Source organism: Aquarana catesbeiana, linkage group LG11, assembly GCF_042186555.1.
Source record: "Aquarana catesbeiana isolate 2022-GZ linkage group LG11, ASM4218655v1, whole genome shotgun sequence".
NCBI lineage: Eukaryota > Metazoa > Chordata > Amphibia > Anura > Ranidae > Aquarana > Aquarana catesbeiana.
This window is the reverse complement of record NC_133334.1, coordinates 211,879,827-211,896,895: the sequence shown is the minus strand read 5'-3', so window position 1 is coordinate 211,896,895 and position 17,069 is coordinate 211,879,827. Positions and strand designations below refer to the sequence as shown.

General features: G+C 41.9%; 1 protein-coding gene across 2 annotated transcripts in view; it reads left to right on the top strand.

Moving 5' to 3' along the window:
- Positions 1-17,069, top strand: part of EFEMP2 (EGF containing fibulin extracellular matrix protein 2) — a 69,773-nt gene that overhangs the window by 46,543 nt on the left and 6,161 nt on the right. For both annotated transcript variants that reach the window (XM_073605261.1, XM_073605260.1), the window contains exons 7-9: positions 568-687; positions 5,160-5,279; positions 10,684-10,810. In XM_073605261.1, coding sequence (XP_073461362.1) covers positions 568-687; positions 5,160-5,279; positions 10,684-10,810 — 367 coding nt within the window. The remainder of the gene's footprint in view (positions 1-567; positions 688-5,159; positions 5,280-10,683; positions 10,811-17,069) is intronic.

Below are 17,069 nucleotides of genomic sequence, written 5' to 3'. Positions count from 1 at the left end.
CACGTGTGCTCAGAATAAATTAAGAGACGAAAGCTATTGAATACTGCCCCATTTATAGTCCCGACGTACGTGTTTTACGTCACCGTGTTCAGAACGATCGGATTTTCCGACAACTTTGTTTGACCGTGTGTATGCAAGACAAATTTGAGCCAACATCCGTCTGAAAAAATCCATGGATTTTGTTGTCGGAATGACCGATCAATGTCCGACCTTGTGTACAGGGCATAAGAGTTTACTGAAAACAGAGTCTGAATTAGTCAGATTTCAAGAAGTAAATATGAGTCCATGGAAGTGTTGGAAAAGACCAGCTGAGAAAGATTGCCTTGTAGAGTCATCATTACAGGTCCCCAGAGAGTATTTCTGGCAGAGAAAGAGCTATGAAATCATGCATAAAATGGTGAGAATTCTGAGATGTCACAGTTAATTTTGGCTTGGCAGCCCTCCAGAAAAGCTTATGCTGAACCATTTATTGTGCAAGACACAAAAAGACACATTGCAATAATTTTTTTCTTGCTTATTGCCTTAATTAAAAGAACATGTTACACATGGTGCTCTTATCGCTTACAGATGTCAATGAATGTTCAATGGGCGCACCATGCCAACAGCGCTGCTACAACACCTATGGCACCTTTCTCTGTCGCTGTAATCAAGGCTATGAACTGGATCAGGACGGCTACACCTGCAATGGTAAGCACCCCTGGGCTGTGTTATGCCATTATAAACTGTTATTTTTGAGCCGCATACTGTAGCTAAAGAGAGTTGAGTCTTCAGCTGATTCAACACACAATTTGATTTGTCCGTTCTTCAGATGATAGGAGTTCACCGTATAGAGAAAGCAATGTGGTCATGTTGGTGCAATCATTTGACTTTCTCATTGTAAATATTTCATATCTGATGTGTTTAAGTTCTGCCTGGTGCTGAAATAATGAGGCAAACACCTTCTATGGCCGTACATTTTCACTTACCCTCAGCAGCATGTAATTCATAGAAATCTTAGAAGTTTTTAGATTCTTTTTTGTATGGTTCCTTAGTCATACTTGAATTTCAGTAGATTTGGATTAAAGTGATTGTAAAGGATCGTTTTTTATTTTTTTTTAAATAACAAACACGTCATACTTACCTCCACTGTGCAGCTCGTTTTGCACAGAGTGGCCCCGAACATCCTCTTCTGGGGTCCCCCGGCGGCTCTCGTGGCTCCTTCCCGTATCAGATAACCCCCTAGGAGAAGCGCTCTCCCAAGGGGGTTACCTTGCGAGGCCAGCATTTTCGTCCACAGACACGAATGCCGGACTCGGCCCCACCCCCCCGGTGCCCGCGTTATTGGATTTGATTGACAGCAGAGGGAGCCAATTGCTGCACTGCTATTAATCTATCCAGTCAAGAGCCAGGACCCCGTGGAGAGGGGGACAGCGTGTCCCAGACGAAGAGATGAAGGGGCTCAGGTAAGTAAAATGGGGGGGCTGGGGGACCAGCGACTGCCAGGTGTTTTTTCACCTTAATGCATAGGATGCATTAAGGTGAAAATAACACGAGGGTTTACAACCCCTTTAAAGCTGAACTCCAGGATAAGCAAATATTTTCTAAATACAAGAGGCATGTGTATTTAAATCTTGGTGTGCTTTGAGTATTTTTTCCAGATCTCTGCAGTAATCCAGTGTAAAACTATTACTTTGTGCTGGACCTTCCTGTTATAAAGACCAATCACTGCTGCTCTCCCTCCTTGTCCAGAGTGACTGATCTTATATCCACCCACTCCCATAGCTTTCTGCAGACAACCTGTAGTGGGTGGGGCCTGTTGGGTTTCTCCTACAGCTCTGCACACTGTACAGGCAGTACAATGATGATGTCACCTTTTACAAGGTAATGGCTGGGTTTGCCAAGGCATTTGGTTTCTTTGCAGCTATTGGGGAAAGTTTTTGTGTCTGGGGTCTAGCTTTGACTATAGTTAAAAGATAGGTTCACCTTTTGAAACATGTTACATATGTATTTAGGGTGGAAGATGTAACATGTTCCAGCAGCTGCAGCCTCTACCCCTCTCCCTGTGACAGTGAGCAGGGGATCTTCTCCCCATGCCCGCTGTCACTATTTGACAGTTTCCTGTGAATGCACGATTTACAACTAACGTCATCCATTGCGACTGATGGCTAGTAATTCTGAATGGACTGTAAAATTGCTGATGAGCAGCCTCGTAGTTCATTCACAAGAGTTGCAGCTTGTAAACAGTGAGCCCATATTCGGGTAGGGGCTGAAGGCTGCAGGGCTTGTCTGCAGGAGTTTGGCATTGCACTCCTGATCCACTGATCACAGGAGCAATGCTTTCGAGGCTCCTTGGAGAAGAAATAATAAATGCACTTTTTTTCTTGCAAAAATTTGTGCATTTATTATTTTTTTCCCAAAAAAGTGAACATATCCTTTAAAAATGGCAGCTTTATAAAAATGTGTTGTGTTATAATATTACAGTTATAAGACTGCATATAAGCTAACACTAGACCTGGTACTTCTTATTGTTCTCTAAGTGTTTAAAAACTTGCATCTTAGAATAGCCTGTAATTGTTAAAATCAACCTGTCTTGTCTATCAAAACTAAAGTACAAGCACTACTCTTGCTATACATGTTTTCAAAGCAGTTTCTATTTGCCTGGGTAGGAGCCTGGATTCTACGTCTAAACTGTACTTAGGGCTTTAAAGTATATCTAAGTACCCCGTATCCTAGGGTGACCATGTCAATCCTCAAAAAATACAGTACAGTATAGCGATCGTGTGTTGTCTCCCTGGACAGGAAGTGTGTTACTGGCAGGATTAGTAGGTGAAAATAAAAGAACTAATGCAGCCACTGCATCTATGTACTGGTAAGCTACAATATAAATACAGTAACATTTATATTGAATATTGCATAATGCGTTTTTGACTTGCTTCCAATGTGTTTTTGGTGCACTTTCTGGATTCCTGATTCCCTGCATGCACCTGTGAAACTTGGACTTGTGACTCAAAAAATGCACCAAAAACACACCACGGGTGCATTTTTTATGTTTTTTGGTGCAATTCCTATATAAATCAATGGGAGGTGCGTTTTTGGTCTGCTTTTGAAATGTATACCAAAGATGCAGCATGCAGAACTTTTCAAAAAGCACTGCAAACGCAGCACAGCAATATGAACAGTTACAAAGGATTTAAACGAGAAACATTTTTATGCGCTTTTGTTGCGCTGGAAAGGTGTGTTTTAGTGCTGCAAAATCAGTGTGAAAGGTGCCTATAGTGGGTGTTATACCAACGTGGAAATGCAATTGAAGTTGAAATTAAGCTCTGCCACCTTCTGTTGTTGGCAACCCTGTCATTCAGTATTGAAATGCTAATGCATTTCAATACTGTATGACAGGGTTATGAGATTGTACAACTAGACTGAGTTATGAATATTTATATTTCTTCCAGCCAGCCCAGTAGGAGGTTCTTTGCCACTGGTGCATTCTGGGAGAGTATATATATTTGGGTTGGGCCATGTGCTCGCTCCCTTGCTTCAGGCCTCTGTCCTGGGGAGGTGCTGCTGAAGTGAGCTCTGCATGTAGGCCCAGAAGCCTGTCTGGGGCCTACTAATGCTGAGGTGGTCCTGAAGCTGTTTTTCCCTGTGTGGAAGAAGCCAAGCCAAGGTGAGAAGACCCAGGGGAGGACCCTTGCTGGAGAGAGCCAGGATGAAGGCTAGTCTCTCAGGAGGGCCTGGTGATTTGCTTAGAGGATGCACCAGAATTTGTAAATATGCTTACAGTGTTGCTGGGTTGGCTTAAAGGTCCTGACACTGTGAAGCTGTACTTTTTCCGGATCCAAGGAGTCTGTAAGTGATCTGCTGCTGGTATCTGAGACCCCTAATCCTTTTTCCTACTAACATCTTTCAAGTTCAACATTAAAGCTTTGAAAAGATCAAAAGTGACTGGCGCCCAATTTCTGTTCAAAACTTGTGAACAAAATGTACATTGTTTTTATTATCTTGTTATATTGGCCAAAAGTTGTGGACAATCTTTTTGTCAATTGCACTTATGGGTTTGACCAATCACTGATTGCATATGAATTCTCCATGGACTGGGTAACTGGGGGTGTGTCTTTCACCTGCAAACTTGGTGCTGAAAGGTGTCCCTCTTTTTCATCACAGAAAGTCAGGAGGTGTGTGTCGTGGATTTCTGCTCTCTCAATCACTGCAGATGTTCATTTCCCCATCCTCCATGTTTTCAAATCTATGGCATGAGCATGCATAAATTTATATTAAGCGTTGGTTCACCTTCAGAAAAAATAAAAAGGTGAACTGAAACTCTACACCCTCCCCACCACCACGGTCTGCTGAGCTTACCACTGTGGGTGATGAGCTGTCACTGAGCATGTAGCCAATGTAGCAATTGGGAGATTTGAGATCCCCTCTCTTGTCCCCCTTCTTTCTGTAGGGCTTTGGGGAAGGATCAGAGCAGGTCCAACAGGTTGAAGCAGTCACGTGCCCACGAGGGTGTAGGGCAGTGATGGCAAACCTTGGCACCCCAGATGTTTTGGAACTACATTTCCCATGATGCTCTACTACACTGCAGAGTGCATGAGGATCATGAGAAATGTAGTTCCAAAATATCTGGGGTGCCAAGGTTCGCCATCAGTGGTGTTGGGTGTTAGTTCCTCTTTACATTTTTTTTTTAATTATGAACTTTAGAAATATGGTCTAGTCTAAACAAAACGTTTTGTAGTTAATGATTTACCTGTTGAGAACTATAAACATAACCTGCAAATAATTTTGTTTCATTTTCTGAATTGCTGATAATAGGCAGACCAGGTAATCTCCCAGAAGAATCTGTGATCTGTAGCCACTCTGCCTTACAGTTACTGAGAGCCAGCAGACGCTGTGCTGTATCTGTGCCCTCCCCCAACACTGACAGATATAGAATACTGAGAAGGAGGAGTGGCCACTGATCGCTTCTAAAAGTTAAATTTTTCCATATGTGAATAACTAATAAAACAGAAGTGAGCGTTTTTGTTATTCAAATGAAAGAATTGCTGTATTTGTGAAATCTCATCAGTGTTATATAATTACCAATTTAGATGTAAATAGTGATTAGTGGATTCTTTAATGTTGGTGTGCTTTTATCTTACTAATAATATACATTGTACATCTGTTACTATATCTATATCTAGATATTGATGAATGCAGCTACTCCAGCTACCTGTGCCAGCATCAGTGTGTGAATGAACCTGGGCGCTTTTCCTGCATTTGTCCGGAGGGATACAGTTTGCTGGGCACCCGCCTCTGCCAGGGTAAGATCACACAACAATATTGCTGATCTAAAAGACTAAAGGGGTTATTTACTAAAGGAAAATCCACTTTGCACTGCAAGTGCACTTGGAAGTGCAGTCGCTGTAGATCCGAGGGGGACATGCAAGGAAAATAAAAAACAGCATTTTAGCCTGTAAATGATTGGATGATAAAATCAGCAGAGCTTCCACTCATTTCAGATCTACCCCTTAGATTTAGAGCGACTGCACTTCCAAGTGCACTTTCAGTGCAAAGTGGATTTGCCTTTCGTAAATAACCCCCTAAGTCTGTGTTTCTCAACCTGTTTTCAGTCAAGGCACCCTTTAAAATTCCACACAATCTGAGGGCACCCTATTCTAAAATTTAAATAACTAAATGAATAGTTTTACATAATGCAGCAACATCCACATAGGTAGGACACCCAACGTTACAGGTGATTTATTCTTCCAAAGCGAATACACCTTTGCCCACTGGCACTGCTTTGTATTTCAATGTTTCACTTCTCTCTCAGTTTCTCTCCCTCACTCACAGCTAATGTGATGCCAACGCTGACGGAGAGGGGAAGGGAAGGTGCTGAGTATGTATCATAGGAAATAAGCGTGTTCATCAGCTCCATCTAGTGGCCATATGCAGTAATCTCCCCATCCACACATTTTATCAGTGGCAGCCCGTCCATTAGGGGCGCAGGAGCAGAGAAGAGGGACCCGAGAATAGGAGGATCTGAGCTGCTCTGTGCAAATCCAGTACGACAGAGCAGGTAAGTATAACATGTTTGTTGTTTATTTTTTAAAAGCGAGACTTTACAATTACTTTAACCACATGATTAGAGCCAGATTAGAGCCAGAGGCTCTAATAGGCTTCAAAAAAGGGTTGTCTCGAAGCACTGCACCCTGAGCCCACCCAGTTGTGTGACAATAGCGAATGAATAATGAATATTCGCTATTGTCACACTGATTCTCCTCCTGGTCAATCAGGAAGTGGGTCGTGAGACCCGTTTCCCGATTGGCCGAAAGGAGAGGCAATCCTATTGGTCACCTTGGAGAAGGGAGGGGAGGCATGTGGTTGTGTGCAATGATATACTGTATACTGTATTTGCTTCATCATGCACAGATAAAGTAATGCATGTTAGTTTTAGCATCACCTGTGTTTGTACTGACAATAAATTATATTCCTCCATTACTAATTCAAAATGTATATTGTAAATATAGCATGTTCATGAAAAGGCCTAACTTAGAAAAATGATTACCGTATTTTGTGTTGTGGCAATACAAAAAATAATAGGACACAGAGATGTAAGCATGGAGAACACTCTATGGTTCTAGGTTTACTAGCTCAATTTGGGTAAATTACAAAAGTGTTTTATAGGCATTTTGAAAATTGTATAATAGAATAATTTTGGTCTTGAATCCTAAAGTTTCATACACTGACAAACCATCAACTATTAGTCCTTCAAAAATATGTATTTTCTACCTGAGTGAAGTGCATTTTAATTCCCAACATGATTTAAATCAGGAACATTTGTGCCATAAGAGAGAGACAGCGTGCCTCTGTTTGTGATTACCAGAAGAAATTTCTGTGGTTTTGTCTACTGGTTTCTATTCACAGAGAATCTCTAGTAACATCTGGGTTTTCCAAACCTGTATGTTTGGATAGTTTGCTTCCTACTTACACCGATCAGCCATAACATTATGACCACCCACCATAACATGACCATCAACTTAATATTGAGTAGGTCCATATTTTGCCGCCAAAACAGCCCTGACCCGTGGAGGCTTGGGCTCCACTCTGAAGGTATGCTGTGGTATCTGCCACCAAGCCATCAGTAGCAGATCCTTTAAGTCCAGTATGTTGTGAGGTGGGTCCTCCATGGATTGGACTAGTTTTTCCAGCATATTCCAAAAATGCTCAATTGGATTGAGAGCTGGAGAATTTGGAGGCCATGTCAACACCTTGATGGAGACACCGTCTTTCATTTCTTTGTGGTCAAGGTCTGATGCTCACATGCCCATTTCAGTTGCTTTTGGCTGTGAACATGGGTCAGCATAGGCACCCTGACCATCCTGAAGCTATGCAGCCCCATACACAACTGCCGGGAAAATTGTTCGGGATGCAAAGAAAAACCCACAAATAATTTCAGGTGAAATACAGAACTCTCTGAAAACATGTGGTAGGAGGCACTTGAGGAAAGATGTAAATGCCACAAAGTATCCCACTTACAATACGCCAAACAGCACAGAGACAAGCCTCAAACCATCTGGCACAAAGTCATTTGGAGTGATGAGACCAAAATTGAGCTTTTTGGCCACAACCATAAACACTACATTTGGAGAGGAGTCAACAAGGCCTATGATGAAAGGTACACCATTCCTACTGTGAAATACATCTAATAACTGTTGCAACATATACTAGTTATTGTTATTGGCTTTAGATATACTTTACCTTTTTGCTTTGGAAAAAGTAATTTTTTTTTGTTTTAGTTGTCTATGTCCCTTCAGGTATTTTTTACTTTAAGACCAGCCAAAATTACAGATAAAAATTATGCTTGTGCCTTTAAAGTATCTCAGCATGAGCTATCCATTTTTTCAGTTATTTTAATGCCTTTAGCTACAGTGATTCTGGAAAATATACTGATTCTGTTTTAAATGGTTTACCATCAAATACCATATAAAAAGCATGTGTGCCCTCTAATTTGTTTTAACAACTTCTACTTTGAGCATTGCTGTGTAAACACGGTGCAGCATTGTGGCTTTGATGATGTCTTTTCTGAGCATGCCAGAGCAAGCCTTGTGTGGTTATGAGCAAACACGGTCAAATCAAAGTGTTTGCCTAATTAGTTGTTAAGATACTGTATATAAATGCACTGTAATAGATTATAGGGCACAGAAATGTAAAAATTATTTTGTTTCCAGTCAGAAGTGCTATACATAAAAAAACAAGTAGTGTCAGCCAAACACCAGGATTAGATTAGGATTTATTGGTGGATGACAAAAAACCCAGACAATCCCGCCCATTGTGTTAGTGAATGTGGGGATGTCAACAATTGTATGACCACCTTCCACCAATTTCATCCTAAGTGAACTTATTATTAATTGCAGGTACATAAATAGCGCCATCAATTTACGCAGCTCTTTACATATATATTGTACATTCACATCAGCCCCTGCCCTCAAGGAGCTTACAATCTAAGGTCCCTAACTCACATTCATACATGCCCATACTAGGGCCAATTTACACAGAAGCCTATAAACCTACCAGCGTGTCTTTAAAATATGGGAGGAAACCCACTCAGGCACAGGGAGAGCGTTCAAACTCCATCGAGGTAGTGTCGTGGTTAGGATTTGAACCGCCGACCCTAGTGCTGCTAGGATGGAAGTGGTAACCACTGCTACTATGCTGTCCAGGGCTTCTCTTGAAGTTATTTTGTAGCCTAAAATAATATTTTCTAGCAAAAATGTATCCGTTTGTTGAATTGGGTGGAGTTTGGAAGTTGAAAAGGTATGAATAAGCTCTGTCTCGTAATATGACAATACTGATGATCAGCAGTATGAAGTATATATTAGAGCACAGCATTCAAAGTGGAGCTTTGTGGAGTATGCAACAAACTGCAGAGTGTTTAGAATGGGTTAGTCTAGAGCTTGTCACATACAGCACAGTATACAGAGAGGACGATCCACTATGAACCCCAAAACAAAAAGCACATCCTACCATGAACTAGGGTTGTCCCGATACCGATACTAGTACTTGTACTCGGGCAAATGCTCCGATGCTTAATCCGATACCCGGACAGTCAGGGGTGATCAGTGCGGTGTTGGGGAGGAGTTACATTTACCGATCTCCCTGTATAGATTTCAATAAAGCAGCTGACAGACGCTTCTCCTCCTCTCCCTCCCGTGGCTTTCAGCTGCTTTATTGAAATCTATACAGGGAGATCGGTGATTGTAACTCCTCCCCAGCGCCGCACCAATCACCCCTGACTGTCCCCCATATCCTTCTCCAGCCCCCCTCCGTGCTCCCCCACCCCATCTGTCCTCGATCTGTCAGGATGGAGAGCGGAGGAAGGAGCCGGTAAGTATGTAATTTACCGACTCCTTCCTTTTCCGAATGCGCAGAGTTAGTGATCACTGACTCTGTTCATTCATAACCGTCTCTGAACTGTGTTTACGATGCTTCGGTTTATGAAAGGAGAGGAGCCGCTGTCTCCTGTCCATTCATCTTCAGTGCAGCTGAGGCTGCAGAGAAAGGGACTGGGGAATCTGTGTCCTCAGTCCCTTTCCCTGTCTCCAAAGGGAGATGTCGGAGGTCCCTGATATCTCACCAAAGCCACCCCCCAACAGGGCTAAAAAAAAAAAAAGAATTGTAATAAATAAATATTTTAAAAGTTTATAGTTTACAAAAGTTTACAAAATAATAAAAAATAAAATAAAAAACACCCTGACACCGTCCAATCATCCCCCCCCCCCAAAAAAAGAAAGCATTGTAAAAAAAAAAATGTAAAATTAATCATAAAAAAAAAGTGTAAAAAAATAAAATTGTAATAAAATAAAAATAAAAACTACTGACACAGTCCATGCGTCATCAGTGCTGCATATTAGTGCCACTGTCAACCTGTGGATCTCCAGCGTATCTAACCCATTGGGAAATAAACCTACAATTCAGTCTTGATAATACGCAAAGAGACAAAATCCGGATACTTTCTCATGTTACCTCCCTTTCTTCCAGAATAGAGGAAATCAACTATAAATTGCTTGTTAGGTGGTACTATACACCTGTTAAGGTAATAACCCTGCATTTGCTAAACACGGCAAAATCCTTAATACCGATGTACTGGAAGCAAAAGTCTACACCGAACTTAGCTCAATGGTTCCGAAAAACAGATGATATATGTCATAAAGAAGAATTTAGGTACAATACCAAGGGCATGGTTGACAAACACTTAAAGATATGGGCATGTTGGTTTTATTTTAAAACTATTTTGTTATATTATAATACATTATCAGATCCCTGATATTGTAGTATTCTAGTGTCATAAAGTTGTCAGATGATATACTATATAATATTTGGATAGATATGGTGTAATAGAAGTTCAATACTCTTGTTATTTATAATTGCAGGCCTGGAATAGAATGCAGCGCATTGGCATTTATTCCTCTCTTTTTTTTTTTTTCATCCTCTTTCCGTCCTTCCCTATTCCTCCCCCTTCTTTTTGTTTTTGCTTTTGTTGTTTTGGTTAAAATAAAAAAATGCTCTATAAGCAGAGATATTAATATTTAAATAGTATATTTGCTGTTTGTTTGAATTGTTCCTTTTTTTTTCTTTCTGTATTTGTGTTTGAAATGGCAATAAAAAGTAATTAAATAAAAAAAAAATGACATTTCAATAATTTTCCATAATCTTGTTTTTAACCAGATATCAATGAATGTGAGACGGGAGCACATACTTGCACTGAACAACAAACCTGCGTCAACTTCCATGGGGGTTACCGTTGCGTAGAAAAGAATCTCTGCATAGAACCATACATTCAAGTGTCTGACAAGTAAGTCTTTTGGGAAGAGTGTTCTTTTTGTTGCTGATTGCACACATACTTATAGAAACAGTATGTTAGGACACATAGCTAAAAAAAAAGCATTGATGCTTATATTACTACTATCTTAAAAGTGAAATTACAATTTTGCAAGGCTTTTTGCTGATTTTTTATGTGTGTACTATTTGAAATCTTTTCAAACAAATAAAAGTTCTGCCTTTTACAAGATCAGTGACAGCATCATAATAATCATGGCTCTCTGTCATCTCTGTAGTCATGCAAGTTTCTCACTAAAGATGAAACACCCAATGCAGTAAATTTAAAGCGGTATTAACCACTTGCCGACCGCCTCACGACGATATACGTCGGGAGAATGGCACGGGCAGGCAGAATCACATACCTGAAGGTGATCTGCCTCCCGCGGGTGGGGGGTCCAATCGGCGGTCGGCTTTTGTCCAGCGGCGATCGGAGGTGAGGGGGAGGTCATCCATTCGTGGCCCACCCTCGCGATCGCCGCTGGCCAATCGAATCATTCCTATGCTGCTGTATGCTAAACAGCAGCAAAGGAAATGATGTCATCTCTCCTCGGCTCGGTATTTTCCATTCCGGCGCCGAGGAGAGAAGACATCACTGTGAGTGTAAAACACACTACACATTCAGTAGAACATGCCAGGCACACAAAACACCCCCCCTTTACCCCCCGATCCCCCCTGATCACCCCCCAATCACCCCTCCCCCCCCCCCGTCACACTGACACCAAGCAGTTTTTTTTTTTTCTGATTACTGCATGATGTCAGTTTGTGACAGTTAGTGTGGTAGGGCAGTGAGTGTTAGCCCCCTTTAGGTCTAGGATACCCCCCTAACCCCCCCTAATAAAGTTTTAACCCCTTGATCACCCCTCGTTGCCAGTGTCACTAAGCGATCGTTTTTCTGATCGCTGTATTAGTGTCACTGGTGATGCTAGTTAGGGAGGTAAATATTTAGGTTCGCCGTCAGCGTTTTATAGCGACAGGGACCCCCATATACTACCTAATAAAGGTTTTAACCCCTTGATTGCCCCCTAGTTAACCCTTTCACCAGTGATCACCGTATAACCATTACGAGTGACACTGGTTAGTTCGTTTATTTTTTATAGTGTCAGGGCACCCCCCGTTTATTACCGAATAAAGGTTTAGCCCCCTGATCGCCCGGCGGTGATATGCGTCGCCCCAGGCAGCGTCAGATTAGCGCCAGTACCGCTAACACCCACGCACGCAGCATACGCCTCCCTTAGTGGTATAGTGTCTGAATGGATCAATATCTGATCAGATCTATACTAGCGTCCCCAGTAGTTTAGGGTTCCCAAAAACGCAGTGTTAGCGGGATCAGCCCAGATACTTGCTAGCACCTGCGTTTTGCCCCTCTGCCCAGCCCAGCCCAGCCCACCCAAGTGCAGTATCAATCGATCACTGTCACTTACAAAACACTAAACACATAACTGCAGCATTCGCAGAGTCAGGCCTGATCCCTGCGATCGCTAACAGTTTTTTTGGTAGCGTTTTGGTGAACTGGCAAGCACCAGCCCCAGGCAGCGTCAGGTTAGCGCCAGTACCGCTAACACCCACGCACGCACCGTACACCTCCCTTAGTAGTATAGTATCTGAACGGATCAATATCCGATCCGATCAGATCTATACTAGTGTCCCCAGCAGTTTAGGGTTCCCAAAAACGCAGTGTTAGCAGGATCAGCCCAGATACCTGCTAGCACCTGCGTTTTGCCCCTCCGCCCGGCCCAGCCCAACCCACCCAAGTGCAGTATCGATCGATCACTATCACTTACAAAACACTGAACACATAACTGCAGCGTTCGCAGAGTCAGGCCTGATCCCTGCGATTGCTAACAGTTTTTTTGGTAGCGTTTTGGTGAACTGGCAAGCACCAGCGGCCTAGTATACCCCGGTCGTAGTCAAACCAGCACTGCAGTAACACTTGGTGACGTGGCGAGTCCCATAAGTGCAGTTCAAGCTGGTGAGGTGGAAAGCACAAGTAGTGTCCCGCTGCCACCAAGAAGAAGACAAACACAGGCCCGTCGTTCCCATAATGCCCTTCCTGCTGCATTCGCCAATCCTAATTGGGAACCCACCACTTCTGCAGCGCCCGTACTTCCCCCATTCACATCCCCAACCAAATGCAGTCAGCTGCAAGAGAGGCATTTTTATGTCCTCCCAAGTACCCCTACCCAAGGAACCCCCCCAAAAAAGATGTCATGTCTGCAGCAAGCGCGGATATAGGCGTGACACCCGCTATTATTGTCCCTCCTGTCCTGACAATCCTGGTCTTTGCATTGGTGAATGTTTTGAACGCTACCATACACTAGTTGAGTATTAGCGTAGGGTACAGCATTGCACAGACTAGGCACACTTTCACAGGGTCTCCCAAGATGCCATCGCATTTTGAGAGACCCGAACCTGGAACCCTTACAGTTATAAAAGTTAGTTACAAAAAAAGTGTAAAAAAAAAAATACATAAAATTAAAAAAAATAGTTGTCGGGCGATATAGTGTGTTTTAGTGCATTAAAATTTAAAAAAGTGTGTTTTTTCCCCAAAAAATGCGTTTGAAAAATCGCTGCGCAAATACTGTGTGAAAAAAAAAAATTAAACACCCACCATTTTAATCTGTAGGGCATTTGCTTTAAAAAAATATATAATGTTTGGGGGGTTCAAAATAATTTTCTTGCAAAAAAAATAATTTTTTCATGTATACAAAAAGTGTCAGAAAGGGCTTTGTCTTCAAGTGGTTAGAAGAGTGGGTGATGTGTGACATAAGCTTCTAAATGTTGTGCATAAAATGCCAGGACAGTTCAAAACCCCCCCAAATGACCCCATTTTGGAAAGTAGACACCCCAAGCTATTTGCTGAGAGGCATGTCGAGTCCATGGAATATTTTATATTGTGACACAAGTTGCGGGAAAGAGACAAATTTTTTTTTTTTTTGCACAAAGTTGTCACTAAATGATATATTGCTCAAATATGCCATGGGAATATGTGACATTACACCCCAAAATACATTCTGTTTCTTCTCCTGAGTACGGGGATACCACATGTGTGAGACTTTTTGGGAGCCTAGCCGCGTACGGGACCCCGAAAACCAAGCACCGCCTTCAGGCTTTCTAAGGGCGTAAATTTTTGATTTCACTCTTCACTGCCTATCACAGTTTTGGAGGCCATGGAATGCCCAGGTGGCACAAACCCCCCCCCCCAAATGACCCCATTTTGGAAAGTAGACACCCCAAGCTATTTGCTGAGAGGTATAGTGAGTATTTTGCAGACCTCACTTTTTGTCACAAAGTTTTGAAAATGGAAAAAAGAAAAAAAAAATGTTTTTTCTTGTCTTTCTTCATTTTCAAAAACAAATGAGAGCTGCAAAATACTCACCATGCCTCTCAACAAATAGTTTGGGGTGTCTACTTTCCAAAATGGGGTCATTTGGGGGGGTTTGTGCCACCTGGGCATTCCATGACCTCCGAAACTGTGATAGGCAGTGAAGAGTGAAATCAAAAATTTACACCCTTAGAAATCCTGAAGGCGGTGATTGGTTTTCGGGGCCCCGTACGCAGCTAGGCTCCCGAAAAGTCCCACACATGTGGTATCCCTATACTCAGGAGAAGCAGCTAAATGCATTTTGGGGTGCAATTCCACATATGCCCATGACCTGTGTGAGCAATATATCATTTAGTGACAACTTTGTGCAAAAAAAAAAAAATGTGTCACTTTCCCGCAACTTGTGTCAAAATATAAAATATTCCATGGACTCAACATGCCTCTCAGCAAATAGCTTGGGGTGTCTACTTTCCAAAATGGGGTCATTTGGGGGGGTTTTGTGCCATCTGGGCATTTTATGGCCTTCAAAACTGTGATGGGTAGTGAGGAGTGAAATCAAAAATTTACGCCCTTAGAAATCCTGAAGGCGGTGATTGGTTTTCGGGGCCCCGTATGCGGCTAGGCTCCCAAAAAGTCCCACACATGTGGTATCCTCGTACTCAGGAGAAGCAGCTGAATGTATTCTGGGGTGCAATTCCACATATGCCCATGGCCTGTGTGAGCAATATATCATTTAGTGACAACTTTTTGTAATTTTTTTTTTTGTCATTATTCAATCACTTGGGACAAAAAAAATTAATATTCAATGGGCTCAACATGCCTCTCAGCAATTTCCTTGGGGTGTCTATTTTCCAAAATGGGGTAATTTGGGGGGGTTTTATACTGCCCTGCCATTTTAGCACCTCAAGAAATGACATAGGCAGTCATAAAATAAAAGCTGTGTAAATTCCAGAAAATGTACCCTAGTTTGTAGACACTATAACTTTTGCGCAAACCAATAAATATACGCTTATTGACATTTTTTTTTTACCAAAGACATGTGACCGAATACATTTTGGCCTAAATGTATGACTAAAATTGAGTTAATTGGATTTTTTTTATAACAAAAAGTAGAAAATATCATTTTTTTTTCAAAATTTTCGGTCTTTTTCCGTTTATAGCGCAAAAAATAAAAATGTCAGAGGTGATCAAATACCATCAAAAGAAAGCTCTATTTGTGGGAAGAAAAGGACGCAAATTTCGTTTGGGTACAGCATTGCATGACCGCGCAATTAGCAGTTAAAACGACGCAGTGCCAAATTGTAAAAAGTGCTCTGGTCAGGAAGGGGGTAAATCCTTCCGGGGCTGAAGTGGTTAAACCCAAAACCAAATATCTAATTTAGTGCAGCTTACCAATCATTAGATGTGGTGGCTGCATATATTTACCTTTTTTATGCTTTTTGCCCCTGCTTTCACCTGGTGATGTGGCCAGTAACACACCTCCTGTCTTAGAAAGATACCACTCTGGATGAAGGAGCACAGGGGCACCTTTGAGGAGAAGCATTGTCAGTCTGAGAGGAGGAAAGTGTTAGATGTACTAGCAGATTTAATTACAATAAAAAATTGAAGCCAAACTCCAGCTAACACTTTATAATCAGTTACAGCAAACTGTTTTCAATTGCAAGAGAGCTTGTTCTGTTGAAAAATACTGGCTGAATCACCAGATGAAAATAGAAGAAAGAAAGCCTAAAAAATGAAACTAATATAACCATCACATCTAAGAATGGGTAAGCTGCAATAATAAATGTTTGCTTTTGGGTTTAATACTGCTTTAAAAACATAGCCGTGTGTACATTATTCCTTGTAGCAGGCTGTTCATAATTTAGCCTCAATAGCTGAGCAAATTTCTTAGAAAGGGAGTGAGCAAATCATATCACATGGGCACAGAATTCTGAAAAACCCTGCATACAAACTGCAGTTGTATTCATACCCCTTGAAATTTTCCATATTTTGTCATCTTACAACAAAGAACGTAAATGTATTTTATTGGCATTCTATGTGATAGACTAACAAAAAGTGGCACAGAAATGTGAGATGGAGGGAAAATGATAGATGGTTTTCAAAATATTTTACAAATAAATATCTGAAAAGTGTGGCATGCATTTGTATTCTGCCCCTCTGAGTCAATACTTTGTAGAACCACCTTTCACTGCAATTACAGCTGCAAGTCATTTTGGGTCTTGCCACAGATTCTCATTTGGATTTAGGTCAGCACTTTGACTGGGCCATTCTAACACATGAGTATGTTTTGATCTAAACCATTCCATTGTAGCTCTGGGTGTATGTTTAGGGTTATCCTGCTGGAAGGTGAACCTCCGCCCCAGTCTCAAGTCTTTTGCAGGCTCTAACAGGTTTTCTTCTAAGATTGCCCTGTATTTGGCTCCATCCATCTCCCCATCAACTCTGACCAACTTCCCTGCCCCTGCTGAAGAAAAGCATCTCCACAACATGATGCTGCCACCACCATGTTTCACGGTGGTGTGCAGTGTTAGTTTTCCACCACACATAGCGTTTTGCTTTTAGGCCAAAAAGTTTAATTTTGGTCTCATCTGACCAGAGCACCTTCTTCCACATGTTTGCTGTGTCCCCCCACATGGCATCTCGCAAACTGCAAACAGGACTTTGTATCTCTTTCTTTCAAAAATGCCTTTCTTTTTGCCACTCTTCCATAAAGGCCAGATTTGTGGAGTGCAGGACTAATAGTTGTCATGTGGACAGATTCTCCCACCTGCATGATCTCTACAGCTCCTCCGGAGTTACCATGGGTCTCTTGGCTGCTTCTATGATTAATGCTCTCCTTGCCCGGCCTGTCCGTTTAGGTTGACGGCCATGTCTTGGTAGGTTTGCAGTTGTATCATACTCTTTCCATTTT